Here is a 22,430-nt window from a genome sequence, read left to right on the forward strand (position 1 = left end):
AACCAAGCACACCATTGTTTTTCTTGTGACATTAACAATAAGTTTGATGTGTCACATGGCCCTCTTCCTATTGAAAAAACAAAAGCTGTATCCAAGATGGCCGATTTCTAAATGGCCACCATGGTCACCACCCATCTTGAGGAGTTTGCCCCCTCACATATACTAATGTGCCACAAACAGGACTTTAATATCACCAGCCATTCCCATTTTATAACGGTGTATCCATATAAATGGCCCACCCTGTATAATGGAGGATTAAAGATAAAAAAAAATCTAAAATAGGTGAAAAAAGATGCAGTATTCAATTCCACTAAACCAGAGCCAACTGCAGGTTGCTACCACAGGTTAAAGGTTTTTAAAATCAGATGTTGTGCACACAGGGCCAGGAGGTGTAAATACTGAATTTGCCACAAATACCTGATAAATTCAACTACAGCTAACCGTTGCTCAGAGGTATTCTGAAAGTGTAGGAATGTTAAAATATACTGCAAAGTACAGTCTATTAACTCTATTAACACCCTACTCTCTAGGATTTATTTTCCACAGAAATCTGAGCTACTGGCAAATTTATCAGTTTTCCTTCTGCTCTATTGTCCTCTTGATGATGTTATTAGATAATGGGCTGCCTGCTGGGAGACCTCTAATCTACAGGTCAATAAGCAAGGGCCTAAGTATTTAGGTCCTTGTTTATTGACCATCTTATTATGATACGATGATAAGTGCTTTAGTCCTTAGTCGTTACTCAAAGCGATCTTACGAAGTTTTTTTGTTGGCACAGTTGATACACTGTACTGTCAGTCTGAGCCACAATATCAGAACTGAGTTTTTGTTTGTTTTTTTCCCGTCCCAGTGCAGCCCTACCCAATAAATATAAGATCAAGTCTTTAGTGTGTAAACCTGACTGTTTTGTGACTCACTCATCTGGACCGCCTTCTTGCTTGAAGGCTATTTTGCAGTAATGCAAGAGGTTTTCGTCTTGATGCATTCTCAATCATCCAGGAAAGTAAATCTCCAAAAGTTGAATCTGTTCATCTGGACGTAGCGTTTTGTGGGAGAAACGTTTCGTCACTCATCCAAGTGACTTCTTCAGTCTCAGCTGACTGCAGTTTATAAGGTTTGGGGAAACCTGCAGTCAGCTGAGACTGAAGAAGTCACTTGGATGAGTGACGAAACGTTTCTCCCACAAAACGCTACGTCCAGATGAACAGATTCAACTTTTGGAGAGCAAGAGGTTTTCCTTTCCAGAAGGTTAATAACCAGTAAACCAGCCCAGCAGGTGTCTTACAGGTATGAAGGCTAGGGTTGGCTGGGTTTGTCATGGCATGTCATGGCATAATAAGTGTCACCACAGTGGTGTTAACTCACTCTTCCTCCTGTTAACTAATGGATCTCTGTCAGCTAAAGCATGTGCACAAAATTCAGTTTTGCTTCCAAAAATATTTTACCAGAGTCTAACAAATATTTTGGATATTCAAAGCTGTTGAACACAGAAACCAGGGGAGATTCTAAGTACAAACTTTTAAATGTTAAATGCTACCATTTGTATCATATCCAATTGGAAATCAGACAAAGCATCCATAAAATGTATGTGAATTATGTGAAAAATAATTGTTTATCAATTTAACTATCTACACATATGCTCACCTGGCTCTCACACAATTTCTATGTCCTCTCTCACTCCATCCTTCTGAAACCTTTGTTACTGACAACCACACATAAACACACTCAGTTAGAAATGAAGAAAAATATAATCTTACAGTAATTACTTAAACAGCAGGATGGGGATCTACATTTGTTATGTGAAATCATCATCAGTGAATGCAGGGAAAACAGGAGCTCTATAACTTTTTGTTGACTTTGGCTACATGTCCACTCTTACCTGTTTCTTTTAACTTTCTCTCTCTTTGCTTTCTTCATACTGCTCTCTCCCTTTCTTTCCCTCCCCATCCTCCTCTCTTGGTTTTTGTGCTGTCACTCAAAAGTTAAATGTAACAAAGAAATAGAACCTAATAAAAGACATAAAGTGATCCATATAAATTTATAGCAATATTAAGGGCAAATATAGTCTGTTAATGTTGGCCATTGGGACTGTAAACAAACAATGAACCCCAATAAGACCAGAATAGCAATCAAAAATCTTTACCCAATAAATATAATAATGTACATCAGGTTCTCGGCTGGCAATTAACAATATGCCACCAGACTTGTATCTCTGAAAGTTCTGAAAATCTCTGACATCTCTAGTGATCTAATCTACATTAGCTAATGTTTTTGATGCTAGTTAGAAAAAAATAATAAAAATAAGCAGCTACTTTCTAAGTCATAGCAACATCCCTCAATTATCAGAATAATTTGCACTTTTGCTATATTTCAGTTAAAGTGTGTTTTAAATCTGCATCAATGATTTGTGTAATTAAATTACTTCTTCATCATCTTCATCTTCATCAGGTTTCATTTATTAATGACAAGGAACACTGTTGAAGCACACAATGTGTGTATGAGCAAGAAAGGGAATGAAAAATGTTTTGGTTTTTTTAATTCTGTGAAAAGACCTTGGAGGCCCCAGCGTCCACGATCCCATAGGAGCGCTGAAGACCTGAGACCACACTTCCCAATGAGACCTGTTCGTCCACCCCAGCAGGGGGAGAGGGAGGCCCCGGACAGAGCTCCCACAGCCAAGAGCAGGAGTGCCAGGGGACCAGAGGCAGCAGACATACGTCGGCAACCCCAGCACAAGCCAAGGACCGGGCCCCAGCCCCCCAGCCCCAAGAACTACCTCACAGCCAGTGGAGTGCCCACCATGCAACTGAGAGGCCCGAGCCACCCCAGACCACAACCCCCACAGAAGCAGGCCACCAACCAAATCACCCGGTCTACCCCCGGGTAGACCTGTGGCCTGTCAGCTGACTGTCTTTCTATATTCATATTCAACACGTAGTTAGAAAATTTGTAATTAAACTAAAATTCTCGAATAGTCCAGTCATCAAGATGCAGAATCCACTGTGGATAGTTTGTCTGTCACAATCCAGGAGATCAATAATAAAATTCAGTAAATACTTAAAGAATAGGTATTCCCTAACTGAATCCTAAACTATATAATTATACAAGTTAGAACATAATTCAAAAAAGGCACAAAACTCAAAATGCCGGTTCAAGATGACCCAGAACTATGACATAACCAGCTGCAAAAAAAATAATGATGAGATTAATTTGAGATTACAGAGCAGAAAAACTGCTACTGTTCTGAAGTGCATTACTATATAACTATTAATTACTGAATTGGCCAAATGGTTACATTCTTGGGCGCCCTTGGGATTTACATGTAAACAGAACAGCTAGAAAGAGACACAAAACAAGATGGAAATGATAGCAGCCATGAATATTTCACGTAGCAGAAGCTTGTGGCTTTTCTTTTCTGTTTTTAACCACGGTAGCATTTTACTGCTGGAGCAGCAAAACAGCATGAAGCAGAAGCATTAATGATTTATATCAGTTAAATAACAACAATAGCATTTGTCCTGAAAAGCAACTGATAACTATATTTTAATCACTCGAGCGATTTCTTCTGGCATAAACACATAAACAATAAGATCCTTATAGCTTTATTTACCACCGTGATTAAGCATTGAATTCATTTGACGGCTGTACAAACTTAATCCAATTTTTTTTTAAATAATGTGGAGGGGTCATGTCCAGATATAATGTCCAGGTTTGATATTTTTAGTCTGACCAGCAGTTAAGAGTTTAGATCAAAGAGAACATGAAAGCAGGTTTATTAAAGCACAGCAGAGAGCAAATACAGGGCAAGGTGCCTCATACGGTGTGTTTCCATCACTTCAGAGATGCACATTTACATTGGCATATTAATTTCATGGAAAATTCCCATTATCATAACCAGTACTTATTCAAACCTTATCATAATCCTAAACCTCACAAGTTCATCCTCGTGGGGACTTGCTTCATGTCAAGAAAATATAAGTACACATGGAGCCATACTGGCAGTGTGACAGGTCAGTGAACTGTAGCTGTGATGGATAATTGATGAGAGAAGGCAGGAGGTGATCATAGCAGAGCATTTCCATGAAACTGAAGAAGAGAGAAGCCCTGGGATGATGCAGTCTGTCTAAATGACAATGACATTCTAATCTCAGACAACAAACAGTTGATAAGCATTATGGAACAAGATACTTCATGTCTGTGCCTCTTTTGTGGATAGTCTTGATGTTTTAGACAGCAGTGATCTTCCAATTTTGTGTCACCATTTTGGATTTTGATTGACATAGATAACAAGAACATATAGTAAAAATTTGACATTTGGCTATATAAATGGAACACGACACGACAACCCCTCAGCTCAAAGCTCTATAAAGATAGAGGGAACAGTTTGGTGCAGAAATTGGAACTGGCCCACACAATTCATCCAATCCCTCTCCAGTAACTTTGGTTGCTGATTTTTAACTGCATACCAGAACAATATATAGATTTCTTGTCTGACAGCACAGTCTGCAGAATAATAATGGTTGTAGAGGGTAAGCCTACGCTTGAAGCCACGGAGGTGTTCGTTAGCGGGGGTGACACGATGCCACTGGTATGAATGAATTTGTTACTCTTGTTACAATCCAATAACTCCAGCCGTACTTATCTTGTTTGTTCGAATCTTTATTCCACTTCCATCAGTTGCATTTGTTGTTAACAGTTCTCTTTATCCACACCATATCATAACAGCGCAGCGTTCACAAACTGCTTGCTTGCTCCTCCTGAATGACAACACCTGGCGTTAGCGTTAACGTGTGTCTACCTTAAATAGAGTCATCATACTAGGAAAAAAAAACAAAAAACACATAAGGTGACCCCTAGCGGCAGCCATAAGATAACAACCCCCAAAATGGCTCCTACAATGGTTCAAATGCACATTAGTTTAGGCACAAAGAAAACTTGTGTCCTTCTGTGCTTGATACTCTTGACCATAATATTCTAATAGAGCGATTAGCACATGCTGTAGGTATTACAGGTACTGCGCTGCAGTGGTTTGTATCATATCTATCTAATAGACTCCAATTTGTTCATGTAAAATGAGAGCCCAGGATGTCCTTTATTTAGTACATTAGGCTGCTTCTCAGGAGGATTTATCAACTGTACTGTTGCCTAATGTATACCAATATCCTCTGCAGCCACCTTACGGTGAAACTGCTGTGCTACAGGTAAGGCATACACTTCTTCACACTGGCGTCAATAAAGCAAAATTGACAACAGCCCTAAAATGCGGACACACACAATGCACCTGATTCTATTATAAGCTAAAAAAAAATAAAATAAAATAAAGATAACAATAAAAAATAAAAGAACAATAAAAGCCAGTCATTAACTGTTACTATCTTACAGTTAACTTTAAGATAACTTTTTTACTGTATAAAGTAACTGGAAATAAGTCTGAAATATTATCCAAAACTATTACCAAAGCCCATAAGATATCTGAAAACTACATTTTTATTCATTCATTATTAGTGAAATGGAAATGTATTTTTTTATTATTATTATTTTTTTACTAATGCAAAGAAAAGAAAGAGCCTTCATTCATTTTATTTTAAAAAACAAAATGATCCACTTGTAATTGGATGGTCCCCAAGTAAGCTCTGACATTAAACATGATCTTCAAAAGACAAATGATTTTTTTAAGTTATGGTTGGTAGCATGAAATCCTACTAGTGGACTGAGGTAGTTATCACAAATGTTGTGGAACACCTACCCCTACAGGTTTCCTGTTATTGAAAACTTCATGCTAAGAATAGAACTGAACATACATCAGAAAAAATTACATTTAGAAGGCTAGTTGTGCTGTGCATTAAACTATTTAATGAATGGCAATAACAAGAAATATATGTTGTAATCTAATAATCTACAAACAGAAGATTTTCAAAAGTGCTTAAGTTATAAGTAATTGATAAATGCATTAATTACCAGAAATACAAAAATTTAACAAAACCAAAAGTATTTTTGTAGCAAACATAATTCCAGCTAACATAAACAGGTATTTATATAATAAAGCCTCCAGTTACAGACTGTTAATACATACACTGATACACTGAACCAGATGTGATGTTGACGAAAAGAGACCCATAACTCTACAGTCCATTCATGTGAAATCTGAATTTATTAAAGTATTAACTTTCATTTAAACTAATATTTGTTTGTAGAATGCACAATGCATTTCTGAACATCAGAAACTAGTAATCAATCACAAATATGGACATTTGTAAATCTTGTTTTGTTGTACCAGCATCATCTGGTACCACAATGCCTGGAGTGAATACAGGGGAATTCCTGACACACAGTGCAGATAAAATTGAAATTCGAGACCTCCAAAGGGGCTGGTGAGCACTGCTGAGAAGGGACACTGCTTAACCCAGTTTGGTGATAATGATGCTACCTTTGATCCATAAGGTATCAATGTCTTTGAGTGATGTCAATCTATGGTGAAAATATAAAAGCTGCTGGCCATCCACAAACACACGAAATCTGCTTTGTTCACACCGAATCTCAATCTGTGAGGACAGAGCAAATGTCTAGTTAATTTTACATTCTTTTTTTAGGAGAGGTGTGCATTGAGTAGTTGCCATGCATTCATGTACTCCTTGTTATGGCCGATCATTTCACGGCACCCAAAATCACTTGTTAACAGTAACATCTGTGGAATGTACACTATTTTGCGCTAACATATTCTACACATGTAATTTATATGTATAGCATAAACTCATAAATGCCATTACGGTATCAACAAGTTTATGTCACCTTGAAGGGCTGGTCTCTGATGAAGGGAAAAAAAGGAACAGCTTTGTCAACATCTCCCCAGGATCCAGACATGCAGGCTCTTCGTAGCACTTGTCTGTCCTTGAATCGAACACACATCTCCAGAGCCACATCAGGTGGAGGCTCCCTGGATGTGCCACAACCACATGTCAGGGCAATGTAGAACCTAACAAAGAGATGGATATACAGTATGAATCTGGCCACAAGTCTTTAAGACAGCTGTCTCAAACTCAGAGCTGCTAGGGGCCACTGCTGGCACTGTCATCTCATTGGAGGGCCACTTAAGTATTCAACAGAACAAAAAAAAAAAAACAAGAAAACATCCACAAATATTTCCAAAAATGTAGTGTTTTTGTTTTTTAAATATTGTATAATAAGACTGCAAATGTAAGCACAATTTTTTTATCATTCTTAACTAACTCATCAGGAACTCTGCACTGGCTGCAGTGGTTATTATTATATTTACATGCTTTCATCTTCCGTTTCTCGTCGGTAGCAACTCATATTTTCGACTCTTCTTTTTCTCCCTCCCTCGCACTCACACACACACAACGGGAGAGGCTGTCCCACACATTCCCCCTGCAGCACGGACTACACTGTCCATGATTCAACATTCTTAAAGGGCCTGTAACACTCTTCTCAAATTGCCTTCATATTAAATCATTTTTTTGAATAATATTTTTTTAAATATATTTCTTTACGTCAGTATGCAGGTCACAAGCAGGGGTGAGGTGTGGTGGGCCACGAGTTTGAGACCCCTGCTTTAAGGAATTGGCAGCTGACACATCTGGAAAGCCACCATCAATGTTTAAAAGTATACATAGGTTTTAGAGCAACATCTGCTCCCATCCAGGCATGTTTTTCAGGGAAGGCCTTGTATATTTCAGCAAGACAATACTACACCACATTCTGCATCTACTATAACAGCATATCTTAACATATCTATATGTCATGGGCCTGGGTCTGTGACCTGGGGATCATGTGTTATTTTTTGAGTTTAATGAATATTATGAGTTTTATTCGTCTTTCTTAATCATTTATGGTTGTGGTGTGATCTGCTCCTCGTTCCTCGCTTCCCTGTGGGTTGTTGTGTCAGTTTTGCTGCCCCACCAGGTCTGGAGAGTCCCTGCCTTGGAGCCAGCCACACCTGTGATAATCACTCACCTGTTGCTGATCTGCCTAATCAAGGGGCTCTACTTAAGAGAGCAGTGGAGCAGCAGTCGGCACGGGATCGTTAAACTAGAAATACAGTTAGTGCGGTACTCGTGTTTTCAATACTCTCTTGTTGGAATGGTTAGCATGTTTTGTCAGCCAGTGGATGGGACTGTACTCATTGTGGCATCTCTTGTTTCCAGGGTGATTACGGAGACGTGTGGAGGGAGCAGTACACAGTTGAACTCAGGCACCGAGCAGGACGAAGCACAACCACGCATCACGGAGAGGAATCACGGCACGGGGAATTGGGAAAGCACACACTGTGGACTGTTGGCACTGTTTTTTGTGTAAATAAACACACTTTCTCCATTCTAAAAGTCCAGCATTTGGGTTCTCCTTCAGCCAACCCATGACACTATAATAGTGTGTACTACTAACAGAGTGTGTTTGTGTCACTTTTAGTTTGTGGCTAACAAATCTCATGAGCCCAAGAGATTTTATGACTGTTCAGCGATTTTTGCAGATTTTCTTGTAAAACTGTAGAAAACGTTATTCACTAAGTTTCTAGATATTAGTTCTTTGGAAAGTATCAGTGGTCATGTTAGGATTTTAGCCTGATTGTAGCAATGGACATTTATCCTCTGAGAACAATGAATACAATTACTAATTTGAGCAAAATTTGGTGAGTGGATGTTAGGATATAAGATAGGACAGATCCATAGACATCACAGCCCTGAGACAAAATCTCTAGATGAGGCCAACATAAAGTTATATTAGTGATTTAAAGGAATAAGTATGGGGGGAAGAAAGATCTCATATATAGTGTGGTAATACTGTGGGAAGGATGGAAAGTCAGTAATTACACAAAACATTCCTACCTGTCAGGATGGGGATTCACAGTACCAATCACTATGATCCTTTTTCCCGGCTGCATTCCTCCTGGGATATGACCTCTGAAAGGAACTGCCTGCACACACAAGCATTTGCATAGAGCAACAAAATCCTGAAAAACCACAGTTAATTAAATTTGATTTAAATAGTGAAAGACAAGAAATGCATGCAAATTCAAAACTAAAAAATTAAAAGGCAAGCTAGATTAATCTAATGGAAATATATGGCACTATAAAATTACAAAAATTACTGAAAATTCAAGAATAAAGCTGAATAAAGCTGAAATTTTTAGGACAAAACTGAAAGAATACAAATGTGCTTTTTTGTTGGAAAAATTTAATTCACTTCTGTAGCGCCAAATCACAACAACAGTCGCCTCCAGGGACTTTATATAGTAACAGTCACTGTATAAATGGTGGTATAATCTGACCAGAAACTCCAATTTGTTCATGTAAATTGAGAGTCTTCTTCACACACTAATGTTAATTATGAAGTTCCACAGGGTGCAGTGCTAGGACCAATTCTGTTTACATTATACATGCTTCCTTTAGGCAGTATCATCAGAAGGCATAACATACATTTTCACTGCTGTGCGGATGACACCCGACTCTATCTATCCATGAAGCCAGAAAACACACACCAATTAGTTAAACTACAGGAATGGAATGTCTTACAGATATAAAGACCTGGATGACCTCTAGCTTTCTGCTTCTAAATGGACTGATTGGTACTTGACATGTAGACTGGAGGAGCCAGGGATCAAACCACCAACCTTCCAATCAGTAGGTGACCTCCTCTACCTCCTGAGCTACAGCCACCTCGACCCCGCCAAATTCAGATTAAATTGGGGTTATTTGTACTCGGCCTTGAAAATCTTAGAAATATGATATTTAACCAGATTCAATGGAAATATTAAACAAATATGTAGTACTGCTTTCTTCCATTTGCACAATATGTCTAACGTTAGAAATATCCTGTCTTAGAGTGATGCTGAACAACTTGTTCATGCATTTATTACTCCTAGGCTGGACTACTGTCATTCATTATTATCAGGATGTACTGAAAACTCTGTGAAAAGCCATCAGTTAATCCAAAATGCTGCAGCAAGAGTACTGACAGGGACTAGAAAGAGAGAGCAAATTTCTCCTATATTGGCTTCTCTTCATTGGCTCCCTGTTAAATCCAGAATTGAATTCAAAATCCTGCTCCTCACATACAAGATCTTAAATAATCAGGCCCCATCTTATCTTAATGACCTTGTAGTACCATATCAGCCTATTAGAGCACTTCGCTCTCGCACTGTGGGCTTATTTGTTGTTCCTAGAGTATTTAAAAGTAGAATGGGAGGGAGAGCCTTCAGTTTTCAGGCCACTCTTCTGTGGAACCAGCTTCCTGTTTGGATTTGGAAGACAAACACTATCTCTACTTTTAAGATTAGGCTTTAAACTTTCCTTTTTGCTAAAGCATATAGTTAGGGCTGGACCACTTGTTCCACGCTTTGAGGCGACTGTTGTTGTGATTTGGTGCTCTATAAATAAAATTGAATTGAATTGACAAGAAATGACATGAAAGTCAAATATATTGTATTTATTTATTACACTGAAACTGATTAATAAGCTATTACTAATGTACCTGTTATTAACATAATGCACAGCTTATTTGTGATTAAAATAACAAACTTTAAATTTTAAATTTCCATCAAAGATGAAATAGTGTTTTGTTTTATTTTGTTACTTGCAGCCTTCACATCAAAGTGTGTTTTCTTGATATTCATGTGACATTACCAGTTTTCTCTCAGTGTCTCTGTCAGGAGGGTCAGTACTTGCTTTTCTAGGCTCAGCCCCACCTCTCTGTGGTAAATTCCATTTCTGAAGGGAAACATAAAAATAATTGCAACTTCACCAGAAGTGTCTCTCTAGATAGATAGATAGATAGATAGATAGATAGATGGATGGATATAGAGTGACAATAAATACATTTACACAATTACAAAGACAATTATTTGGTTTTACAAGAGAAAGCTTGGTATTTACTTCACTCCTGCTGGCCGAATTAAGTCAAAGCATAGGTCACAGTTTGATCACGTGCCCTCAAAGCGTGAACGAGGCAGGAAGCTGTTTGAGTTGAAGTTGACCTTCAAAATATAAGCTTCAAATTTTAACTCGTGCTAAAAACTTTGTAGTTACAAACCAGAAGCTCACTTACGAGCAATTTACATGTTCAGTTGATTTAGGTGAAATTCACAAACTTGAAAGACAGCGGATTAATTTATTTTTCGTGTTAAAAGCCAGCGCAGTTTATAATTTTCCAGAAAAGAATGAAGTCAGTATTTATACAGACCGGAACTGAATAATAGTTTGATTCTTCTTTCACGACCACCAACCCTTCTACACGTATTGTTAAACCAATTATTCATTTGCTCAAGAACTGATATTGGAAAAGGGAAGCTGGGATATGGGACAACGATAATATAATATAGATATAAGATTTAAGTTGATTGTATTAGTTTTATTTTTCTTTGTGCGCCTGTTTATTTTTATTAAAAAACCAAACAAACTGCCATGGGGCTTTTATTTTGGTGGCTCTAAGCGGAAGAGTCGCTTCACTTACTTCTGCCAATTTAAAACTACCTGTACGAGAACAGGTTGATAGTTTTCAAAACCAAGAAAGCTTAGGTTGTGTCTGAAATCAAAAGCGGGAAGTTATGAAGTAGTTTATCAGCCTGCTTCGTCTCTGTGTCCCCTCTCTGCTTTATCGTTTTGGTCACTTACCTTCCTGCCCTGCGCTGCTGTCAAACTGTGTGTTTCAGCCATGTTAACCTTAAGGGAACAAAAAGCAAAGAAATAAGCTGCAGATCCAGTTTGTCTGCCTCTCCTGTCAGCTGAATGAACGGTGACGCAAAGCATAATCTCAGCACACACACACACACACACACACAAACAAAACTTTGATAATCAGCTGCCCTGCATGCCTTCCTGTTTCTAGTCAATAACAAGTGCGCTCATTGTGAGGCTACAACTTAAGGCAAAATAAGCTAAATCCGCTTCAAGCAAAGCAAATTAAATACAATATCTTATTTACTTCAAAAGCTTCAAGTTTATAAGTCTAATATTTTTCATACTGCCAAGATTTCTCAAAAAAAGTGCGTGAAAGAATGCAGTCAATTTATTTACCTTCATGTCTGAGGATAAAGTGCAGAGTTCACGCAAAAGGTCAGCGGGAAAAGATACATTTGTTCGATGGTGTGCCGTGTCAGCTGTCCACTGAATTTTTATATTACCAGAAATGTTTCTTAAACCAGGTAATCAAACTTGGTCTGTGCAGAATTTTCTATATTTGTTAATACAATGCGAAAGATGTAAGAGTAAAACAACTCAAGTGCACGGAAGAAATCACGATTAAAAAAAAAAACAATAAAACTGATTTGACTTTGAGCTAGCTATAAATCTGTTAGTTTATCACTCAGTACTTCTCAAATTGAGAGCACCAATCTTTAAAAATAAAGACAAACAACAAATATTTTTACTGTTTTTCAAGGGGAATACATTTTTGAAGCTCTACAGTAGAACAGTGCATGACGCCAAATACGAACAGAACCACTAGACTTATCTTAATGGTTACTGCCTTTAGGTACACAATAGTTTTTAATCGGATACAGTGTTCCTATCCCATTTGAGATATCAGGATATAAAGAATAGACTCAATCCATAAATACTCACAGTGCAGCCGAGCTGTGGAGCTTATTTTTTACCTGTCTGTGGGCCTGAAATTGCATTCTAATGTGGTTTAGAGAATACTGAAACCCTTCTTGTTGTGACTTTTCTGAAGTCACAAATGAAGAATGAAAGAATGGGGGGAAGCAGAGGACATGGAGTCACAGGAATGGGCTGAGCTGCAGGAAAAGGGAAATGCAAGCAGCCTTAGAACAAGAGGCTACAGTGCAATCGCTGCATATGCTGCACATGCTGTGCAGCACCACATGAAAGCATCTGTTGGTAGCTACAGTGGTTGTGGCTCCAGCACCTGAGCCACAACCACCTGATGAGGAGAAGTTAACATACATCCCATCATCCATCTTGTTCCACTTAATGAATTCAGGGTAGTCAGGGTATTCCCAGGGAGAACATCCAAACTTCAGAGGGTGGAGTGTGCTGTGAAGCAACAGTGCTAACTACATCACCACCGTGGTTCCCTACGTCAGTCCCTTTTTTATAGAATTTCCCTATTTAAAAAATTCCATCCATCCATCCATTCGTTTAGAAAGGGAACACCCTGTACAGGTTGCCAGTCTGTCGCAGGGCTAACACATAGACACAGACAACCATTCGCACTCACATTCACAGCTATGGGCAATTTAGAGTTTTCCAATTAACCTGTCCCCTAACTGCATGTCTTTGGACTGTGGGAGGAAGCCGGAGTACCCGGAGAGAACCCACGCAGACACGGGGAGAACATGCAAACTTCACACAGAAAGACCGTGGCCTGACCCTGATGGTGGAATTAAACTCAGAACTTTCTTGCTGTGAGGCAACAGTAAGCTGTTACAATGAGACAGTCATGCATTTTCAGCTGGCACTTATCTATCTTATACAGTTGGGATAATTCTTTTGCCACCTGTACCAAAATAAGTAGAGTATACTATAGTAATAATCGACACATTTATAATATAATACATATCTGAAAGCAAAAGGTTTATTACCAGAAACAGCAAATCGTCTGAGAAGACAAACCTTAATTTCCTGTATGGAGAACTTCAGAATCACATAAGTTGGATGAGGCCTGTTATCAGAGTAATTGACCCAACTATGACTAATACCACTAAGGCAGGATAGGATGTACTGAACTGCTAGGTCATGCAAATATACAAAAACCAGACTCACTGATACTTTGACATTTTGATACAAAGGCAAATATATCAATTTGTAAAAACCGTGACGTAAAACAAGAATGGGATGCCATTTTGAACAAGCCTTTATTAAAAGTTTGAATATACATAAAAAACCATTTATTGCAACGTATAAAAATTACAAAAACAGAAATAAGCAGTAAAAAGTTTATAGTTAATTTAGTTTAAGTATTTTTTTAAACTGTCTTCAGGTAAAAAACATTCTTTTTTTTAAAAAACACTCAAAAACAGCAAAAATTCAGATAACTGAGAGATAAATACAGTCGTGTAAAGCAAAGAGATAAAAGGTTCTATTCATTTATATTAAATAAAAAACAACAAGGGACAAATGATTGATTTTAGCTGCATTGATCAAATGTCTCTCAAATTTACTGCCCTTTCCAATGAAGTAATCAACGCGACAAAAATCACGTAAAATAATGCTAACACCTACCTGAGACTGAAATACTTACTCTGTCTTAAAAACAAAGAGTAAAACATTCATTTAGAAATCCTGCATGACTTACTTTAAAATGCCAGCGTAACAAATGGACAGCTCAATACTTTATACAGAGTTGTCGTTATGTCTCATTCAGACATAACATTTCTAAGAACAGGATGAGCTTCAAGTGCTTTTACACTTTTCATAACAATATGTCATCAAATGTCAGATATACAGTTTTCCTACTACCTTCTAAACCAGTTTTCCTAGTAGGAATGAGAGCGATGCTCCCACAGCCAGACCGAGGACCAAGAAGAAGGTCATCAAAGAGCCAGCTGCCTCGCAGTCCTTACACCGCACCAACCTGAAGGAGACGAAAACACACAGTTACAACACTGCAGTACAGTGGACACAACACAAAGACAAGTCAAATCATCTTTTTCATTAATTCTTCAACAAATACACATGAAAGTTTTTCACAAACCATCAGTACAAGTGAAGTGCTTGTGTCTCCATGTTGCCTGTATTACTTTGGTTTACTTCCTGTTTTATTTTGAAGGTTCCTTCCTATAAATGCATCCTAGTTTGCTTTTTGTTCCGCAGTAGGGCTGGTGGAGGGTTTAAGAGACCCCTGATCCTGTTCAAAGTTCACACCAAAAGATTTTTCAGTTGTGCCATCCAGCCACCAGGTGCCACAGGACATTCCTCCTCTTCTTGGGTTTTGTTCAGCCAGAAAATTGTTCTGAATGTCTTTGTTTTGTTCCACTGAAGTTTGTGACTTGAATGACATGTTTCACAAGAAACACAGGAATGGTGTGCATGTGTCAGTGGGTGTAGTGTTCTCAGTCAGTGGTAACATACATATAAGGTGCCATATAAAACAGGCAGTCTGCACCTTTGGCAGACTGCCTGTTTTATATACCTTTATTTCTTTATTTCGGCTGAAATAAATCCTATGTTACATTTTATGTGTAGCTCATGTGCCCAACATGTGGGGACTCAGAGCTGTGACTCACTTCTTGTGTCTGTAATTCTTGAGTTTGTTAAAGTGAAGCAAGGATTCAGTTTTCACCTACTTTCAGGTACAAACAGTTAATTTAAATTAAATATTCAAATAAATCAAATAAAACTCCAATGGAAATGTTCTCATTCTTTTTTTTCTTTTTTTAAGATCACTGTTTTATAGAGAGATTTTTTTCTCACTCTCACACAGTAGACGTCCCTCACTATGCACCCGTGGCACTTTGACCTTATCCTGCTGCTGTAACACAATCATATTCCTCGTGGGATCAGTAAAGTATCTATTTATCTTGTGCTTCAAGCTCCATCACATCTGCCTCATTGTAATCAAAGTGTGGAAGGTTTCAAGTGTTAACACACAAACTGAGTCGCATTATTAAAGAGCGGTTAATATCCTATTGAGGGATTTTTTTTTAAAAATTGGGGTCTGTTGAGGACTCACTGTGGAGCGTAGGCCATGCAGAGGCTTGCCAGGTATCCGTTCGAGAAGGCGAATAGAGCCATGATGACGACGAAGGCGCAGTCATGGCTGAAGACGGCGGTGAGTTTAGAGTCCTGGACATTGCATAACATGAGCAGAGGGATGAAGACCAGGCGAGAAAACACAGCGGCAGGAAACCAGCGACTCTCCTTCGACGGCTGCACAAACATACACAAATCGGTCATTTAAGTCAACTGTAACATCGCAACTTCAAAGTCAGATTAAGTATAACAAAATGACTCAATGAGTGCTGTGTGGATTTGAGCCATCAATTCTCTGGAGTCAGTAGACACGCCTGCATTTCCAAATCACATGACTGATTTAAGATGATCTAGCAGCAAGACGCAGCCTCACTGAGTCTGTTTCAACTTGTGTCAAAAGTGTGGACTTTAAGTTATAAAGTTTGTGGATTTTATCTGTTATTGTTTCACATCAAAATAACCATGCTTATATTGTCTATACTGTGGACACATCTTACTGTAAATAACTAGAAGCTTTTTAGATATTTTATGATGTGATAACAATGCTATCAAACTATTTAAATAATATATTTAGACTATAGAGACATAAAAAAATTCCAATACTAAAACAACATTTTTTGGGGGGGGGTTTCATAATCAAAATGGTATTTATTGAAATCCTTCAGTAAAGGCCGTTTTCCACAGGCATTCTTTGAAGTGGAAAAAAACACCTCCAATCCTCTCGAAACAATATTCCATTGGTTTGTTGATTTCTATCTTAGAAATAAGAATGTTTGAACCCAGGCTGCAGACTCACCCACTGGACGATATATGGGGTTGTACGGCCGGCCAAGTCCATGACATTGAAAACAATGAAACAGCAGACACAGGTGAACACTTTGTCTGTTAGGAAGAGAAAGCAGAGGGTGGACTATAAGGAAGAATTCATGGGTGAGCGAGGAATTTTTGCAGAAGGTTTTTCAATGGCCTGAGGGTTTCTCTTTCTCTTTAACTTGGTTAGACCATCACAGAAACTTGTGCTTAACACATAACCTGCTCTGGAGTCATATGGCCAACCAGATGCTTCTGTAGTAATGCTGTAATGATGTCTCACCCCATTCAGCATTGTTCACGTAGACAGTCTTTACTCGCACTGTGATGACAGGAAACACCGACAGGGTAACAGCAAAGACACACGTCACGCACAGAGCCATCAGCCAGATCTGAGAAACACAGGAAGGTGTTAGTCAACGATTCCAGTAAGGAGGCATTTGGGAAAGACCACAGCCAACCGTGTCAAGAAAAATTCCAGGAATACACGAGGAACATTTTTCATCTGAGGTTAGCAAAAGTTTATCAGCTCTTTGATAGAACACTTTGTACAACCTCTGAGAGCCAGTTTCCAGTATTACATTAGAATGTGCCATCATAACAATTTTGGGTTGCTATATATAGAGCCACAGACCAGTATGCATCTATGTAGGCAAAAGTCTTAACAGTTTAAAACATGCTATTGTGATCAACAGAGGAGGTTTGAGGCGTTTAGTCAATGCTAGCAGAAGAAGTTTAAAAAATGGACACCAAAGCTAACGTTCACCTTCTTAAAGACAGCCAGGACTGAGGAGCGCTCCTGATTCTCCTCTAGCTTACTGAGCTTCCCGTTGGCCTCCAGGTCCTTTTTATTTTTTTCTTTGAAAGGAAAAATCAAAAGAATCAGGTGAAAGCCTCATTAACACTGAACGTAGCTCGGCTAACATGTCAGCTATCTAACATAATGCTGAAGAAAAACATATTTTTATTGATTTATACTTAATAAGAACCAACCTGTGCTCTCAAGTAAGACCTCCTCCACTTTATCAGGCTGATGTCTGTTCAGATAGAAATCAGCAAACTTCTGCAGAGGAGTCAACATTGTCAGAAGACTGTAATGTGGCTTTTCTTCCACTGACATGATTGAATTAATTTTTTTTAGTTAATGTATGACAGAGAATTTTATAAGCTGATATCAAGCTTTCTTGCAGTACAAAGATTCAGTTCAAAACAGTCATTTTCATGTCCTTTTGTGATAGTGATTTTATGTGGTGTCTCCTTACCAGGCGTGGCAGCAGCAGGTAGCATACCAGAGTCCCCAGAGTAGCCACACAGGGTGTGATGAAGTATCCCAGTGCAGCCGAGCTTTGATCTGGTTTACCTGCAGGCAAACAGCTTCATTTACAACTCCAAACTCCAATAATTTTACATTTTTTTACAGTGTAATACTGGTATATTTAAATAACTAAAGATGAAATTTAAAAAAAATTAATTTTGCCTGTGAGGAAGATCAATACTTACCTAAAGTAGAAAAAAGCATGGCTAAGGCGGCAAAGATCCCAGCGAGGCCCTGACCACTCATGAACAGAGTGCTGTAGCGAGAAGGAAAGAGGCCCACCATACCGAAGAGACTGCCCTGCAGCACTGCTCCACACACTGCACTCACACAAAGTTACATTAGTTACATTATGATTAGGACTATAATTCTTGTCATGTTTTTGATAAAGACAATAAGCCTGAAAAGTATTTCATATTTAATGATTGAACTACGTTGTGATTTGCCAGTGCCAAATGTAACATTTAGGGATCTGATACAAACATTTTACAGCTGCTACATAGTTCATCTGTAGTTATAAAAAATGTTAGTGTAATCATGTGATCATTTGAGTGAACCTACTGTTAATGAACCAGATGGTTGCCATAGTAATGGCAAAGAAGTTGCCCGGCTCCATGGGGACCTTGACCAAAGCAGCAGTGAGAGAGAAAAGGAGGAAGATGCCGACCAGGCTGAAGAGCACACGAACACGCTCCCTCACACTGCACAGAGACACGTCTTCATTACCATCAGATAACAGCGGAGATAATCAGACTCTTTAGTTTTTAGGTAAACCTGCTCCTGTGCAATTTTGAAATGTGCCACTAAGGACAGCTTGGTTCAACTTTTATTAATATTGACATCATATTTCTCTCAGTACCAGCCAGCTGTGCTTACAGACTATCGCAGTAATTCCTAACAACATTACAGAGATTTGGAGCAAATGTGCTCATTCATTCATTCATTAACATTACTACTACTGCTACTGCTTAAAGCAAAAAAAACAAAACAAATAAATACATTATCATATAATTAACTCCAACTCAAAAAACTCGATGAATGTAAATACTTTGTAGTTACTATCCCACCCATCTGCAACAGTGCACCTAGAACGCTTACATCATGGAGGGAGCAAGGGTTAAGGGTCAAGTCTGGAAGAATTTGGAGCTGTCTAAGCCAACAGCATCTATTCTATGTTTGTAATAGTCCACTGTGAAAAAGTGCAATGAAAAATCTGAAAAGCTCTGATGACCAAATTGCTTTCCCTCTTGCCCTCATTGTGTCTTGGATTTCACTGTAGTTATAGTCAGTGTAATACTTGCTGGAAAGCATCTATTAAAATGAACATGCTGTGTTGCCATTGCATGAGAAACTAGGGTCACTCATAACATTTCAGTAAATGTATGTTTCTGGATCTATTTATTTGTTATCTTTATCCTTTTACAAAGTTAGGAAAGTAGATTGTATCTTTGTATTATGGTTATGATGTTGTCTTACACATAAAGAGTGATACTTGGCCTCTTCTTCATAGTAATGACTACAGCTTATTCATTTCACTTTGGTATCAGAAGATACCTGAAGCCAAAGTGTCAGTAAAGTAGTAGAACTGCGGATAATGGAATTTGGGCATCCTAGAGATTTAATACTTTTAAAGGTCTTGTTCTTGTGACTCAAGCTTAATCTAGAAGAGCCATTCAAGCAGTATGTTTCAGTGTTCTTAACACTCACCACTGATACAGGAAAGAGTTGAGAAGGGTAAACAGCAGCAGTGGCAGTTGGGAAAGCAAAGCCATCCAGCTGTCATAGCTATAGTCTTTGGAAGAAGTGCCTGATGTGCCATTTGAGGTGATGTCTTGTGAAAGACGTTCATTGAAATACTTAAAGAGGAAGAAAAAAAAGTCATTTACTATAAAAGGACACACTGTGCATGCTATGAGATTCAAATAACAACATAAACACAGAAAGAACAAGAATGATTTGAATCCCTGTGCAAAATCGCAGACGTGGGGGTTTTTTTATACTTATTTTCCTCATTTATCTTCTCAGCAGTGTATCGTGAAAATCATAAATAAGAATAAAAAACAAGCAGTTTTTAATTAAAAACAATAAAATCATTTAATTAAAATGTATACATTGAAACATCATCTATAAATAAAAAAATATCTATTAGAATCCATTAGTAGCTAATCTTGTAACAAACCATTATGCAGAAACTTACCTGCCTACATACACATTTCATTTTCAAATTTAACAATGCTAACATGTGATACAGGGATAGATGATAGTCACGATGGTCTAAATTTAGAAATAAAGAATCTGCTGTGATAAAAATGTGGAAAAAAATGACGTGAACATGAAACCTGAGATGCTGTGATGAAAAAGTTCCAGGGGAGCAGAGTTCCTAGACCGAGCACAAAGATAATGAGGGCCACAGCCTGACTGCTGTGAAAACAAAATACAAGTGGGTTAAAGGAGGATTCTTTTAGATGTGTGTATATCTCTAGAAATCATACTCACCGGTCAACAGGTGCACTCTTTTCATTCGACATCCTGATAGTTTGTCACGTGTCTGCGGATGTCAATAGAAGACTCTTAATAATAGTTTAAATTATGCGTTTCCATCACATGTACTGACTGAATACATGCTCCGCTGATTGCACATCAGAAACAGAAGCTTTTGTTGTTGTTGTTCTTGTTTTTTTGTACAACCATTTAAAAATACTAGTATAACTAAAATGAGAGAATAGTCAGGTGTCACAATAAGTTGCCCCCACAAATTCTTTGTGACTGTAAAAATTTGTTTGTCTGCCACAAGAAAGAGGAGAACACCAAAGGGATAAACCCTGCAGGTCTGACAACAGGAGGTGTATTACTCCTCCGGTTTTCTACCTGGAGACAGTGTTTACATTGCAATCTGCTTTTCTGACATTCAATAGTACCCTCACCGACACACAAAACAAAACAAGGACAACACAACACACCAATGCTAGGAGGTGTCCGTGGACCACAGAGGGTTAATAATACTCACCTTCATTCCATTTCCAGAGTGTAACAACAAACCACCTGTGTGAAATCTGAAATCCCCATGGTGTTGATTCAAAATGTGCTCTGGCACAATCATAGACATGGGTTGCTACTGAAAACAAGAGTTGTGCCAAAAAGTGATCGCCTGCCAAAAACTGATTTCCAGTATTTGGCAAAAACGAGTTGCTCATATTTAAACTTGCTATAAATAACTTGTTGGTCTATAATATGTAAAACATATGTCAAAAGTAACCCTCATGAATGACATCAAGTAATCTTGTGCCACAAACAACATTCCTGTAACAAGAAGCCAATCAGTTTTTTGCAGTGACTTTTATATATCCTTTATTTATCCAGTTAAAAAAAATCTCGTTGACATTAAAAATGTATTTTTTTAAGAGTAATCTGGCCAAGAGTACAGCAACAAATATAACAATAGTTCTGTAAACATATTTTAAGTGGACAAAAAGGACGGGATTGGTTAAGTACAATAAGACAGAGTTATAAGGATACTTGAAAAACAGGTAATTTATAAATTTTATATATAACCCTCTCGTAAACCCTGTTCACCGAAGTCTATTTACCAACATACGTTAAGATATTACACATAAAAAAAACACACGGAAACATTGGAAATCAGTTTTTGGCAGGCGAACACTTTTTGGCACGACACCTGTCCGCGCTAGGGGCTGAACCATTTGTTAATGATGGAGGGGTGGGGGATAACACTATGCAATATATTTAGTTTTAGAATTTATATTTAGTGTTAACTGTAGTTAATGCTATCTTATTTTAATAAACAACACTGTCATATGCAAAACTAGGGTGGCAAGACATCATTTTTGTGTGGCACATGCCACCCCATGCCGCAGGGTTTGTACTCAACTATCTGAGACTGGCTGTGAGTCATCGACCTGCATCATTAATAAGCATTAACGTCACATCTCCACATGTTGTCTTATCACGTTATTCTACTGTATTTCTTAATCTACGGCAAGGAACATAATACATGTTCAACGGATTAAAGCATATTGCTGTTTTTAAAAACAACTGCCTGACTAAAGACTCAAACCGTGAAACTTCAGAGGATGGAACATTAAAGTGATATTAACTTTAAATAAATATATATGTGTCTCGTTATTCTAGCGACGGAAGTTGTGTTTGAGTTTAATTAATCCAAATTTTAATTGTTTCGATGAATTTAAATTTACCCAGCAAGTTGAACGACGAGTAAATGATACATTAAGTAATAAAAAGTACACGTGTTCCGATTCTTTATGCGATATAAACCACACCGACAATTAACATCCAAACGCCATAAGCAAGCTAATAAAAACAAAGCACTCGAGTCTGAGCTGACCTGCGAGTCGAAAAACGTCTTCTTCTGGTTATCCCTGGATGAATGAATGAAAACGCGGTCAAGAAGCTGGGTGTGGGAAAACGTGCCGCCAAAAGCGTTAGAACAAGGAAATGCGGAAACATGATGTGTCGGAACTGAAGAATCATATTGTCGCATTATGACTTGAAACGTCGAATTAGTTCGAGTGCTTCCCCCGCTTCCAACCCACTCAAGGATTGTGCTAATTAGTCTAAGGATTGTAACATGCAGTCCTATTAAGCATTCTCATTAAGTTCTTCTT

The 22,430-nt window shown here is 38.1% G+C and overlaps 2 protein-coding genes across 8 annotated transcripts; both read right to left on the bottom strand.

The window, feature by feature from the left end:
• Positions 1–3,756: 3,756 nt before the first annotated feature.
• On the bottom strand, positions 3,757–12,681 carry LOC116316851 (galectin-related protein-like). 6 transcript variants are annotated; one of them, XM_039613040.1, is made up of 7 exons: positions 12,573–12,662; positions 12,027–12,116; positions 11,625–11,672; positions 10,638–10,721; positions 8,841–8,965; positions 6,790–6,973; positions 3,757–6,542 (listed from the first exon to the last, which is right to left on the bottom strand). In XM_039613040.1, the coding sequence occupies exons 2-7, from the start codon at positions 12,030–12,032 to the stop codon at positions 6,399–6,401; spliced, it is 591 nt and encodes a 196-aa protein (XP_039468974.1). In that variant the 5' UTR covers positions 12,033–12,116; positions 12,573–12,662; the 3' UTR covers positions 3,757–6,398. The 6 variants fall into 6 exon arrangements, with proteins under 6 accessions (XP_039468974.1, XP_039468975.1, XP_039468972.1 ...); XM_039613041.1 differs by lacking the exon at positions 12,027–12,116 and having other exon boundaries at positions 12,573–12,681; XM_039613038.1 differs by lacking the exon at positions 12,027–12,116 and having other exon boundaries at positions 12,605–12,665.
• A 1,725-nt stretch (positions 12,682–14,406) lies between these two features.
• LOC116321324 (equilibrative nucleoside transporter 2-like) lies at positions 14,407–22,430 on the bottom strand. 2 transcript variants are annotated; one of them, XM_039612975.1, is made up of 13 exons: positions 22,151–22,430; positions 20,284–20,335; positions 20,127–20,205; positions 19,495–19,643; positions 18,349–18,488; positions 17,973–18,107; positions 17,735–17,832; positions 17,466–17,535; positions 17,239–17,330; positions 16,756–16,864; positions 16,459–16,544; positions 15,643–15,839; positions 14,407–14,544 (listed from the first exon to the last, which is right to left on the bottom strand). In XM_039612975.1, the coding sequence occupies exons 2-13, from the start codon at positions 20,313–20,315 to the stop codon at positions 14,433–14,435; spliced, it is 1,299 nt and encodes a 432-aa protein (XP_039468909.1). In that variant the 5' UTR covers positions 20,316–20,335; positions 22,151–22,430; the 3' UTR covers positions 14,407–14,432. The 2 variants fall into 2 exon arrangements, with proteins under 2 accessions (XP_039468909.1, XP_039468908.1); XM_039612974.1 differs by having other exon boundaries at positions 20,127–20,208; positions 22,151–22,425.

Source organism: Oreochromis aureus, linkage group 6 (assembly GCF_013358895.1).
Source record: "Oreochromis aureus strain Israel breed Guangdong linkage group 6, ZZ_aureus, whole genome shotgun sequence".
NCBI classification, from domain to species: Eukaryota; Metazoa; Chordata; class Actinopteri; order Cichliformes; family Cichlidae; genus Oreochromis; species Oreochromis aureus.

What these genes read in the sequence shown, in the direction of transcription:
- LOC116316851 (XM_039613037.1), bottom strand. Translation starts at nt 11,759, where the DNA reads ATGCTTTGCGTCACCGTTCATTCAGCTGACAGGAGAGGCAGACAAACT. An exon ending in CAGCAGCGCAGGGCAGGAAG is followed by an intron (nt 10,722 to 11,624) that starts GTAAGTGACCAA and finishes GTTTCCCTTCAG; the next exon opens with AAATGGAATTTACCACAGAG. An exon ending in TCAGAGACCAGCCCTTCAAG is followed by an intron (nt 6,543 to 6,789) that starts GTGACATAAACT and finishes CTGTCCTCACAG; the next exon opens with ATTGAGATTCGGTGTGAACA.
- LOC116321324 (XM_039612974.1), bottom strand. Translation starts at nt 20,315, where the DNA reads ATGTCGAATGAAAAGAGTGCACCTGTTGACCG. An exon ending in AAGAGTGCACCTGTTGACCG is followed by an intron (nt 20,209 to 20,283) that starts GTGAGTATGATT and finishes TTGTTTTCACAG; the next exon opens with CAGTCAGGCTGTGGCCCTCA. An exon ending in TTTTCATCACAGCATCTCAG is followed by an intron (nt 19,644 to 20,126) that starts GTTTCATGTTCA and finishes TTCCTCTTTAAG; the next exon opens with TATTTCAATGAACGTCTTTC.